Below are 13,887 nucleotides of genomic sequence, written 5' to 3' on the forward strand. Positions count from 1 at the left end.
GCGCACATACCAATCCCGATACTCTGCGGACGGACTAAAATCCCAAGTCGGAAGGGGGTGCAGATCACGCAGCCGAGTGTTTTGCATGTTGTCCCACTCTCCTATCCATGCCCCATGAATAACTGTCCAGTCATGAAGCTGCACTCCGCGAAGAGCCATGCAATGCAGGTCTACTGGAATCTCCCTTGCTTCTTGCGGGGGAGGTTGTACATACCCAAACTGACGCATCACTCGGTCCACAGGGTGCCATTCGATGCCCTCAAACGACAACAACGGAGCAACGGTGTCACACACATCAAGGTGTCCGTGTAGATCGTCTGGTATTACCAATCCGGCGTACGGCCGCCACTCAAACTGCCAATCATAATTCGTTTGTCAGAAGCGTAACGTTAATATTTGGAAATAGAATTCACAAGAATCATAAATGTTTACCTCCTGCATATAGTCTATATGATGCCTAAATGTCACTACGGTGTTCGATGACCACGCTGTGGTGCGCGCCGAATGACTCCATCTGAAACATAATTCGTTGGAAAAATTTACATATTTAACCCTTAATCAAAGATACATCGTGAATATAACACATGACTAAAATAATAATTATTACCTCTTTGCAACTGGTATCTCAGCGGGTGGTAGGGTGTTCCTCGGTACGGGCGCAATACAAGGCATTCGCTCCCAAGCCCAGACAAACAACAAATTAAGTGGTCCATCCATCTCCTTCGTATCAAACCGTGATGCACGGCACAATGCCCTATAAAGATGTGCAAGACATGCTGACCCCCAACTATAAGTATGGATCCGGTCGAAATCTCGAAGCAGTGGTAGATACTTCGCGTGGGCGTATGCGGTCGACTTATCCGTGAATAATGTCGACCCCAACAAACAGAAGATATGACATCTGACATATCGCCTCACAGAATCCTCAGTGTCTAACGGCTCCGCGTCTCTGACACGTCTTACCCAACCCAGCTTTATATAGGATTTTGAAGAACTACTGACTTCGGGCTCTCGACCAAATATTGCGTGGCTCTGGCTTTGCACGAAGTCACCACTACTGTCTCTGGCCATAGACTCTGGCCTCCACCTCTCGACCAGAGCAGCTAATAGCGGGTGAAATCCACGTATTACCCCAATTTTAGAGACGTGGTAAAATCCCATGGCGCGTAGGTAGTTTTCCACCATCGGATTCCACGTCTGTGGCGGATCCAATTTACGCACCATCAAATTCCTGTTAGGCTGCATTAAAAAAATGTTAGTTTAAATAGGTTATACATATTATTGAATTAAAATAAATAAATAAATATTTCTAAATAGTTTTATTTATTCACTAAGCTACATATTTTTTTTATTTACTGTCAAGCAATTTTTTTTATAATAAATAAATACATATATATATATTTCTTTTTTTTAATAAGTAAATAAATAATATTTTTAATATCATTTATTTATTTATTTGTCAAAATCCATTCATATTTTTTCAATGAAAGTGCACAGATCCGATTCTTCATACAATGTATGTATCTATTTATTTTTATTAATCTTTTAAAAATACCGAAAATTATTTTATCTTAAAAACTTCAACATAGTCGTAAAATACAAAATAAATTGGACCTTCTTCTTTAAATTTATAAAATATTAACAACAACAATATTTAAAAAACTTTAGCATATAAAAAATTAAATTTTATCAACTTACATAAATTGGATGCTCCAAATAGTTGATAATATGATCTTCAGGCGTCGCATAATTACGTACCATTTTTTTTATATTTCTACAGTTTTTTTTATAACTACCCCAACTGATTACACCTTCACTTCCACTACTATTATTCAAACTACCCACACTCTATTTTAACACTCACACTCCCTCAAACACACGGCTCACAGCACACTGCCTTTTTTTTTTCCCCTCTCTTGCTTCCAGATTTCATTGCACACCATTTCTGTTCTTCAATGGAGGAAGCTCATCAATATATAGGGAAGCTGGGCGCTGCTTACCGGGGAGGGGGGTGTTCCCTGCATGGAGGCAGGCCTGCTACACGCCCCCACGTGAAGCTGCACACCTCGGAACTCAGCAAGCTTCACGGACTTCACAGCATCTCGCCCCCCCCCCCCCCGGTGTTGCGTGGCAGCTGTCTTCTCGCCACTTCATCACGCCCCCGGCGTGTTGCTAGGGCTTCGCCACGTGGCTGACCGTGCTCAGCCATCACGCCCCCGGCGTGTTGCCCCTGACACCATCCTCCCGCAAAATACCCCTCTCACCCATATCTGCCCAATACACCACCCATGTTTCCATATAAAAAATAATTTCCGGCAAGATGTTTTCTTGTTTTCTTTTCACTTTTTAATTTAGATATAAAAAGAGGAATGATGTAGGACGTAGTTATAAAGTGTATGAATATTTTATGTAGTTATAGTATCAAGAGCAAATCGAACCTTTCAATTTGTATTTAAAAAATTAAAAAAATTTGCAGTACACAAATTGGACCGTCCGATTTGTGTTTTAGACAATTAAAAAAATTTTAATATCAAAATCGAACCATCCGATTTTTATTTTCAAAAAAAATAAAAAATACAAATCAGACCCTCCGATTTTCTCTCCCACACAAATCGGACCATCCGATTTGTGTTCTTAATTTTTTAATAAAGAAATCGGACAGTCTGTTTTCTTCACTTCATAGTTCAGAAAAAACTGTCCCCGCATTCATGTCTAGCACTACCCACTTTCATAACCATGCACAACATACATAGAATTTACATATAAAAAAAATGAGCCTCTTCTTTCTTGCTATAATTATGAGCAATATCTCAAATTAATTTATGAACAAATTTGCACCCAATATTTTAGTTCTCAAAGATTTAAAATAAACAAATAAATTTTAACGTTGGATGTCGTTGGCCAATGCAGTCTTCGTTCATTTGCCTCCAATGTCTGGTGTTGATGTGTATCGTTAAATCTCACACGCAACTATTAAATGCTACGTGAAAAGACGAAGACAGATAAATCCCTGTCAAGCAGAGTAAACAACGTCATTTTATTGGAGACAAAATAGATCATTTTGAGAACTTGAGAGAAGAAGCTTCTTCTTCTAACCTAGTACGAAATTCCTAACCAAAACAAAACCCTAACCTGTGAGTCTTCACCTCCTTCTTAGACAACAACTTTTTTTTCTTTTTTTTTTCTATCTTTCTCTTCACAATCATACAATCCTCTTCACTTTCATCCTCCATTTCTGGTGGAAGTGGTCTATATGGCTCGTCTTCTATGCTTTCATACTTATCATTATTAGAGTCATAATTACCTTCATTTATATCAAACTCATTCAAATTCAAGCCATCCAATAGAGTATCCATTATTGGATCATCAAAGTACAAGTAAAATTTCTCAGTCTCTTTGTTCTTCTGTTTATTCTCTCACAGCTCATTTATCTCCTTATCTCCATTAATTGGGTGTAATCCAGACTCAAAGTAAAAAATAGCAGGATTAAACTAATACATTGTCTTGTAATTACTGTATCCTAATCTTTTAAACAGAATTTGAAGATCAAAGAAATAAATGAGGTCAATGTCCATCTATAGAAACCTCTCAATCTTCATATTAATGTACAACATCACACTTTTGTTATTCGTTACAATATGGCCTCCATGATGGAACACATGAACTACCATATCCTTTATCTAGAATGAGAGTTTTCAAAAGAAAAACATTTAATACACTCCAAGACCAATCCAAAAAAGAAACAAAAAGCAATTTTCACTTTTATTAACTATTTTATTCATTAACTACTCTAAAGAAGTAAAAAAAAAAAAAACCTCTGATCAATCCCTATGAAGATAACATGTTATAGAATAATAACAGAGCATTGAGCTTTATATCCATGGCAGTATAATAAACACTGATCAAACAAATTTATTACAAACATATAATAAACACCTTTAAAAGATTCTCTATTTCACTATATTACCTTGGTCAAGGCTGTATAAGATGTGGTCACCAACCAAGCCTTTTTTCTGTTTTGCTCGTCTACGTCGGCAATAACAGTTTGTCCAACGTATCTTACGTTTATGGATAGGAGAGTAACGACTAGCAACGAAGGGGAACTAGGTCAAAGTGGCTTTTGAAAGTGATGTGGGAGATGATACTGGAAAAGGTTACGACAATTCTTTGTAAAAAGAAGAGACTTTGGGGTTTAGGGTCTTTTTATGTGAAGTGGTGTGAAGAAGGAAGAGTATCGAAGAGACAATATTTCCTCTTATTCAAAATGTTGCGTTTTGTCCCTAACAAAACGACGTTGTTCACTCTACTGGCATAGGAACTTATCTGTCCTTGTCTCTCCACATAGCACTTAATAGCCATGTGTGAGACTTCACACTACACATTAGCAGCGGACGATAGGGGCAAAAGATGAGGACTGTGTTGGCTAACGGTATCTAATGTTGGGAGATTGATTTATGTATTTTAAATCTTTGAAAACTAAGGTGTACGATCCAAAATTTCTCAGAGACTGATTTGAGGTATTACTCTTTTTAAGAGGTTAGAATTACTATAACTTGTTTATAAGATTTAATTAATAAATTTTATAATTATTATTTGTGACCACAAAGACACAATTTAATTTTAAAATTGAATCCATCTTATTTTTTCTTTTTTCTTTTTACAAATTTATTATCATTGACATACCTAATTCTTTATGTTGTTTGGAGACTCTTGTATTTTTTTTCAATAGTTGGTAAATATTCTCAACCTCTACAAAAAAAGATAGACAGCATGCAGTACTTACAAAACAACAAAATAGAGATTTACATAAATTCACACAGAAGAAATACTATAATCCCTAAATCCTAAATTCATTTATTCTTTCTCACCCTTCAATTTCATAGCATGTGTATTGGTTTGGATAGTTATTTTGATTGTCACATGTCTAAATTGAATATCTCTACTTAGAGTATTGCAATCGTAGCACAACTATGTTCACTACAAAAGAAGATCTATGGTCACGATTTTTGACCTATGATCACAGTTTTTTCACCATGGTCTATTCTGGCGTGGCCATAGATCTATGGTCACTGTTTTTTTATTTATAGTCATGGTTCCTATAGTCACAATTGCAGTGTTTAAATTTTGACACTTTAGACCACGTTTTTTTATTGTGACCATAGGTTACTTTATGGTCACGCGTAAAAACCATGACCATAACTTGCTCTATAGTCACCTTTTGTAAAATCGTGACCATAGTCTAATCTATGGTCACGGTTTTAGCGTGACCATAGCTTATTTATGACCACCCTATTTTAAAACTGTGACCATAGCTTACTCTATGATCACCCATTTGAAAAACCGTGACCATAGCCTAATCTATGGTCACAGTTTTAGTGTGACCACAACTTATCTATGATCACCATATTTTAAAACTGTGACCATAGCCTACTCTATGGTCACTCATGTTTTAAACCGTGACTATAACTTACTTTATGGTTACCTTTTACGATCACGGTTTTAGAGTGACCATAGCTTATCTATGATTATCCTATTTTAAAACCGAGACCATAGCTCACTCTATGGTCACCTTTTTGAAAAATCGCAACCATAGTCTTATCTATAGTCACGGTTTTTAACGTGACCATAGTTTATCTATGGCCACCCTATTTTAAAACCGTGACCATAACTTATTCTATGGTCACTCTTTTGAAAAACTATGACCATAGTCTTATCTATGGTCACGGTTTTAGTGTGTGCATAACTTATCTATAGCCACCCTAATTTTAAAAGCGTGACCATAACTTACTATGTTTTTTTATTTTTTTTTAAAGCATAATCACATCCCAAAATTGTGATAATTACAAAATAAATCTAAAAAAAAAAATTCAAGACATCTAAATTATAAAATTTACATTATAAGCTAGATATATTTTTAGTCAAACAACATATATTAATATACTTAAGTGAATACACTTGTCTCAATCTCAGTTCTAAACAATAATATATATATTAACACCAAGTACTTCTAGGAGCTAAAAATTAGCCAAAATTAGTTGTAACTAACTCTAAACTAACTTCGGAGTTGTGATGTCAATTTATCCTTTGCCTTGACATATTCGTTCCTTTTGATCCTCAGCTTTGATAACAATAACTTTTAATAATCAAGTAATCACTTAGCAACACTGGAAACAACAAACCTAGAAAAGAATTCAAACTATTAGCAACAAAAAATAAATCAGAAAAATTAAATTGAACATACAGTAAAAGAATTAGCAAAAATTTGATCAATTCCTTGAATAATACTATGCAAATGGGAAGTCCCAGATCCTTCAGGGTCATCCTCAATTCTTCTTAACTTTGATTCAATATCTGTATATTGGTTGGGGAGAAAAAGAAAAGTCCAGCACGTTTCAGTTCACCAAATAAAATTGAAGGGAAAAAAAAGTGCTGCTTATAAAATTGAATGACATGTTCCAAAAGTGTAGGGCTCTAAATACTTTGTCTCTAACTGTGTATAATGTGTAGTCTGGCTTTCGAATAAGTGGTTCATATCTTTATGCATCAGCGTGGATCAAGATCTCTTCAGACATTTCTGAGTTTGCCTCTCATAAAGAATCAAAGATCGTATAATAAGCCTCAATGTTGAATAATGTTAAACATATGGGAAGTCCCAAATCCTTAAAGGTCATCCTCGATTAGTCTTAACTTTGACTTGATATCTAAATAATGAATAAAAACTAAAAAAGGTGTGTTTGGATTTACCCGAGGAGAAAAAGGTGTGTATGGTGTATACTGTTGAATGCAGAGCAAATTCCTATTCAGCAAAACATATATTTTCATGGTTATGTCCATCTAGAGTAATATTTGAACAATTGAGTCAATGTGACACTGCTGCGGCAGTGTTCACCTTGTGGCAGCATTCCAGAGCAGCTCTTATGACGGAGACATTCCCAATGCACTCAAAACTATAATCAACTCCGCCATCCGTAAGATCAACTATGACCTGCTGAATTGGTTTATCGTGTTCTTTAGCATTAATAAACTCGGTGATCCAAAGGTTCTTCGCTGCAAGATAAAATAGCAAGAGAAGTAAATAGAAGAACATGTATTTAACGTTGCCCACAGTAAGTCAACACTCTTGCTTAGAAATATGAAACCTTGGAGCATATCACTTCACAACATCAAGGGATATGTTTCAGACATTTACCTGTATCAAATTTCTTGCCATTGATATCAATGCCAATAATATGAGATGCACCGGCACTTTTTGCACCCTCTGCAACCTGTAAGTATAAAATAATCAATGGCAATGGTAGTTCGAGACCAAGCAAAAAATACATTTACTAACAGGAAAGAAACTTACAGCAAGACCAACAGTTCCAAGGCCAAAAACAGCAGCAATTGACCCTGGTTCAACTTTTGCAGTGTTCCATACAGCTCCAAGACCTAAAAAGTAAAAAATAACAGTTTTCTTAAATGCATAACAATAAAAGAACAAGGCACAGGAAAGGTGTGACTCAAGTGTAGTCTTTCAAATATAGCACTAAAACCAAAACAAAGGCTGCGTTTGTTTTCAGGGACAGAACACTGAGACATGGACACGGAGACACAAAATCGTGTTTAACAGATGAGACATGGACAGAGACACTGAATTAGTCTATTTTGTGTCCATCCAAACAGGAAAAACACAAAGACACTGACAAAGGATACAACTTATTTTTTTTTTCTTTTATTATTTTTGTTAATTTTTTATAATTATATTTTTTATTATTATATTTTTCTTTTCAAATTTTTTGAATGAAAAAAAAATAAGAATAAATTGAATTTTCATAATTTGCTCTAGTTTATCACCAAACAGAATACAAGAACACAAAATTGTGTCTCTGTCCTTTGTGTCCTGTTCTCGGGGTCTTATCTTATCATGTTCTCAGAAATAAACGCAGTCAACGAGAAGAAAGAAAGGAAAAAGAAAATGAATATCCAACAACAAACATTACTCTTTAAGAGGGGGGGGGGGGGAGAAATAATGATATTAATTGATAAACTATCATGTTAAGAAGCTTAAGAGTGCTATTAGGCTACTTTCTTATCGAATTTAAACAATGGCAAATGATAATGATGAATCCATGAGAGATCAACAAAAACTAAATGATAATGATGAATCTATGAGAGATCAACAAAAACTAAGCCTTGTCCTATTATAGGCTACATGGACCGGAAGATGCAAAAGTCAATTAGACATCATTACATCAAACTCAAACTCTGAATTATACAAGCTGACTTTGAATTTTTCTTCCTATTATTATTAACCTCACTAGGTAGATCTAATCACCAAGTAAAAATTAAAATTTTTCTTCCTTTACAAAATTTGGATTCAAATTCTAATATGAGAGGTAACATGTGTCGAATGACTTGGATGAAATTAAACATTATTATTAGTCAAAGATTTGCAATATGAAATCATGTAAGAGAGAAAACAAAATAAAAATACACTATCATGAAGAAGTTGGTCTAAGCGTTCAAGATATATATGAAACAGAGGAAGAACCAAATTTGAAAACAAATAAATTAAATGGTTAAAGGTTAACCATTTTGGAAAAAAATTACAGAAGTCAACACACATTGAACAACAAAAGTACATGCAACTCAAAATGCTAACAAGAGCATGAATATGGTGCTTCTAGAAGAAGCATTTCTAAGTTATATAGCTGAATGCATTATGCCACAAATTCTTAGGACTTAGCCCCATTTTTGTATATAAATGGCCAATCAGTTTATTTTGTTTTGGATTTTGGAGATAGAAAATAAAATATAAACCTCAATGTATCCAAAGTTTTCCGGATCCAACTCCTCCATTATAAGGGCAGCGTATTCCTCTGTGCTATCTTGTATTTTTAACAGCTTATTTGCTGAAGCACTTAATGCAATAATCTGCACAATAATTATGCATGCAACAACAATATAATGTTCACATCTTAACAAGAACAAGTAATTTGTAATGAATCTTGTAAAAACTTATTAAGGAAGTACGAAAAAGTAAACTACCACATGCATTATCGAAAATATTAAGCATTTAAAAATATGCCTTTTCTGTTTTTTAACGAGTGCCGCGTTAAAATACTCATTCAAAAAATTGACAATGAAAGTAACGAAAAGTGCATGTAGACCAAATCTAATTCAATATTTTTTACACTAGTTGGCTTATGAAAATTATCTATTTTGACTTACAGCTATATAGACAAGTAAGCATACGTAATTTTCTTCAAGCATGTGATGCATAATTTAATAACAAGCAAATTCCACCAAATGTAATTGGTATTCTATTCTTTCCAATTCTCATGAATAATTTACAATCAAAATCCACACAATCTGTCGCGATTTTATGTAGTATGTCTATTATTTAAAAACTAAGCACTGAGCACGTACTTTAATAAGAATCAAAATAAAACGGAGAACTGATATCTAAAACAGAGAACTCAATAAGAATCAAAATAAAATAAAATAAATAAAAAAACTTTACCGTAACAAACACATCCAATGCGAAGAGACGGCGACGGAGGACGGGAAGTGTGCTCGAACAGAGAGCGAGAAGAGGGAGACGACGACCGAGGAGAGCTCGAAGAGACGGCGACGCCACGAGCTCGAAGAGACCTTAGTCGGACGGAGACCTTCGGCGGCGGCGATGGCCGTTCGTTGGCGAGGAGGAGGGAGACGTTGGTGTAGAGGAAGGTGCGGATGACGGTTGGGCCAGGGTTTTCGAGGCGGAGGGAGTTGCCTTTGAGAGTGGAGAGTGCGGCGGCGATTGTTTCTGGTGGTGGTGAAGGGGTGGCGGTGGGGGCGGAGTAGGTAAGGCCGACAAAGAATGGGGAGTGGGGAGGGATGGGTTAGGGGTACCTTCTTTTTTCTTTCTTAAGAGTGAGATCGAGAATGGAGAATGGGGAATGGGGGATCGGGGAATTTTGCGGCCGTTTGAGGGGAGGGGTTGGGTTTAAAAAAAAAATTGAAAAATCGTGATTGCAGATCATTTTAGGCTATCCTATAAAACCGTGACTATAGGGCATAAGTATTTTATGATCACTTCTTTTTAAAAAAAAATGTGACTATAAATTTCTTTTAAATTATCTCCAAAATCGTAATTATAGATATTTTTGAGCCATCTTTTCATAAAATTGTGACTATAAATCTTTTTTTATTACTCTTTTTAGTTACTACTACTACTATTATTACTGTAGGAGAGATGATTGAGTAGTCATGAAACAGAAGAGGGAAGGAGTGAGCAAAATTTTCATAATCGACCTAAAAACTAATTGAACTTTTCTCTTTTAAAATACCCTCAATCAAAATTTAAAAATCCAATTCTACCCCTCACTTCTCTCACCTTCGACATGGACTTTTATAGTGGTTCTGACAAGGACTCCTACGTCATCTCAATTCCTGCCAACGAAGATGAAGAGAATATCAACGTCATGCATAATGAGGTTGCTTAAAAGCTTGTCTCGTATACTGCCTCCAAATCTCTGCTCATCAAGGAGATGTCTAGTGACAGTGACGTCGAATTGGATTATTCAAGAAACCACAGAAGATTACTGACAAGAAGAATGAGTATCGCCAAAAGAAGCTTAAGCAGATCATCTCACTTGAGCGCCATGATCTTTTCTTTGCTGGCGAGAAGACATCGTATCCCTTCGTCAGGACCTATGCCGATGTTATGAGGGAGCAGGCATTGAAGAGGGAGAAGGAGGAGACGTTGAGGCCATTGTGAAGAAAAAGAAGATGAAGGAAGAGGAGGATGCTGCTAAGGCGGCGCCACCACAGGCTACACCAGCGTTGTAGCTGCAGTAACAAAAAAGGCGGAGGAATAAGTGGGACGAGTCACAAGATGAGAGTGGTGATACAAAAAAGTCAAAAATTGATGAAAATTTAATTTAAGAGAATATTCTTTGCCAGCAATTTTTAGTATTTTTTGTTACTGTTTGATCAGCATAAGTACTAAATTATTCTTAACAAATAAATTTTACTAATTCATATATACAAACTGAAAAAGGTTGTTCTGCTAGTATACCTCTTTCTAGTGTTCTCTGTTGTGAGTTTCATGTTATTTGGAGAGGGCTTGTTATGGCTTGGGATTGCGAGTGCAAAGAGGTCATATGTGAAACTGATAATCTTGATGCATTTCTTCTTGTTTCGCGAGGCACAACCAGCATGATTAGAAATGACTCTGATCTGCTTGACAAAATCAAGGAGATGCTTCAGCGCAATTGGACAGCTACTTTAGTGCTCATCCAGCTTACAACAAACAACGGAGCGGCTGATTTAATGGCTAAGACTGCTACTTTAAACAAGCAGGGGTACCTAGAGTGGTTAATGCTCCCTAATAATTTAGACATTATTATTAGAGAGGAGGATTACTCTTTCTCTTAGGTCCTTTTCCTTTGGGTTATGTTCAGTCACCAAAAATATTGAAAAAATATGGTGTAAATTATATTGATTTATGTGTACAAAATTCTAATAAATATAGATACAAACTATATATTTTTTATATGTAAAATCTTTGTAAATATGAGTACAAATTATTATTGGCCAAATACTGACAAAAAATGATAATATTTACTTCAGCATTACTCTTTAAGTAATTTGATATTTTGTTTTTATTTTTAATTAATAAAGATATTTAAGTAATTTTATTTATTTCAAGCTCTATATTTAATTTAATCAAATAGAATACTGAGACATAATTCGGTCCTATATACTTTACAATAAATATAATACAAAGATTTAATTTGTCTCTATATCTTTGTCTTTCAATTTTAGTCTTTTTTTTTTCAAACACAATCTTATAATTCAATAATTCAATCAATTAATTAGTTGAACCGAATGGTCCATTCTTTAATTTATAATATAATAAGAATTTAATTCAGCTATATTTTTATAACATTCTTAAAATGTGTATTTTTAAAAAAATTTATAAAATAAATATATAAATTATTTTAAAATAAAACTATTATATACATATTAAAATTTAATGATTAATCTTTTATGTACGTATAATATAATTGTTTTAAAAGAGATAAATTAATTAAAGTAACTAAGACGGTAATAGAGTAAAAGACATAAAAGAAAACCAAGAAAAGGAATATAGTTAAATTCTGTTATAATAGTTAAGAGTAGAAACAATCCCTTTAATAACTAGCAAGAGAACTGCGCGATGCACGGGCAATACATATGCAGATTAAAATGGCGTAAATGTAAAGAATTGTTGGTTATTTTATCTGATGTTAGAAAAAAAAATGATAATCTTTATAATTGTAAAAGTATTTGTAAAATGTAAAATAAATTGTAAGCATTGTAATAAAGAAAAAAGAAGACATGAAAAAGATTAGACTATTCTCATGTTGTTTGTAGATGCAGAAATAATATAAATAGTAACTCAAAGCATTTGAAATATAATTCCGTAAAATTGATTGAGTAAGGTTTGAATTGTATTAAATATGAATGTTGAAGAAGTACTGGAAGAAATAATGGTTTGAGCATAAGATAAGTACTTGTGAGTTAATAAGTTATTGTTGCTAACAATTACAATGAAAAACGGAAAATGGTAAAAATATAAAAAGGATGTAAGATTGTAGTGATAAAGTTATAGATAAATAGTTAGGGTTGGATAAGCGAAAATGAGTGTATAGAGGAATTATGTAATAATAAAAATATACGTAATGCTGAACATATTGTCATATATTTCTAAAGACTTCAGGGTAAACAACATTCTCTGTATTGTTTGTGTTTTCGTCATGAGCAATTACAATTTTCAACCGTTTTTTGTTTGTGACTCTTGAGATGGCAACATAAAGTTGGCCATGAGTGAAGATAGGTTTTTTCAATAGCAATCCCACGTGATTCAGGGGTTGTCCTTGACTTTTGTTGATTGTCATTGCGTAAGATACCATAAGAGAAAATTGTGTCCGTTAGAATCTAAAGGGTAGCCTGGCATTTGACGGTGTGAGTGTCATTCTAGGAATAAAGACTTTATTGACAGTCATTGAAATTTAACAATTTTGCCTCAATAATTTTATCTCCTAGTCTTGTAATTATCAACTTGGTACCATTACAAAGGCCTGATAAGTGATCAATATTTCTAATAAGCATCACAGGGCAACCAACCTTGAGCTTCAATTCGTGATTTGGAACCCCCGAGCACTTAATTGTTGCTAAAAACTCTGGTGTGTGCATATCTTGAATTTGATTGCTACCTCCCTCGGACAGACATTTGTTGGAACTAACATATGTCTTGCATTCATTGCTGTTCATTGCAGTCATGTAATCATTTACCTAATCTACAGCATTAAGCGTAGGAGCTAAGATAGTGCAACCTTTCAAGTTGCTTTCATTACACATGTCAGCAATGTAATCAGAATAGATTGCCTCCACAATTGCCTTAATAGGATCACTATAATTAGTGATAAGAAATTCAGGAGGTATGTTAATGCTATTGCAGCCATCACATGATCTATCAGATATTCCGTTGCCATCTAGAAGTATCCATTCAGCAAATTGCTTTAAACATTCTACCTGATCATCTGTAGTCATAGATTGCAATCGCATGTTTATAGTGAGCTTTAATACTTCACAATGTTGCCAGAGGTATAAAGAGTTTAAAGACGCATTAACAATGTCTTGTCTTGTTCCTTTTGGGATGACAGGCAAAATTTGTCAAAAGTCCCCACAAAAAATAATTGTTTTACCTCCAAAGGGCAAGTGCTGGTTATAATCATCTTTGAAGCTCATCAAATCCTTCAATGTCTTGTCCAATGCCTCAAAACAGAATTTGCTCATCATGGGAGCTTCGTCCCAAATAATCAGCTTAGCTATTACAATTAATTCTGCTAATGGACTTCCTTGCTTAATGTTGCA

General features: G+C 34.5%; 1 protein-coding gene across 1 annotated transcript; it reads right to left on the minus strand.

Moving 5' to 3' along the window:
* Positions 1 to 5,960: 5,960 nt before the first annotated feature.
* LOC130976496 (uncharacterized) lies at positions 5,961 to 9,866 on the minus strand (the record flags this gene model as incomplete). Its single annotated transcript, XM_057901369.1, has 6 exons — positions 5,961 to 6,351; positions 6,745 to 6,796; positions 6,890 to 7,047; positions 7,190 to 7,265; positions 7,346 to 7,428; positions 9,503 to 9,866. Coding segments are annotated over 6 exons (858 nt in total), but the record flags the coding sequence as incomplete, so codon positions are not given.
* Positions 9,867 to 13,887: the final 4,021 nt, after the last annotated feature.

This window comes from Arachis stenosperma, chromosome 4 (assembly GCF_014773155.1).
Source record: "Arachis stenosperma cultivar V10309 chromosome 4, arast.V10309.gnm1.PFL2, whole genome shotgun sequence".
NCBI lineage: Eukaryota > Viridiplantae > Streptophyta > Magnoliopsida > Fabales > Fabaceae > Arachis > Arachis stenosperma.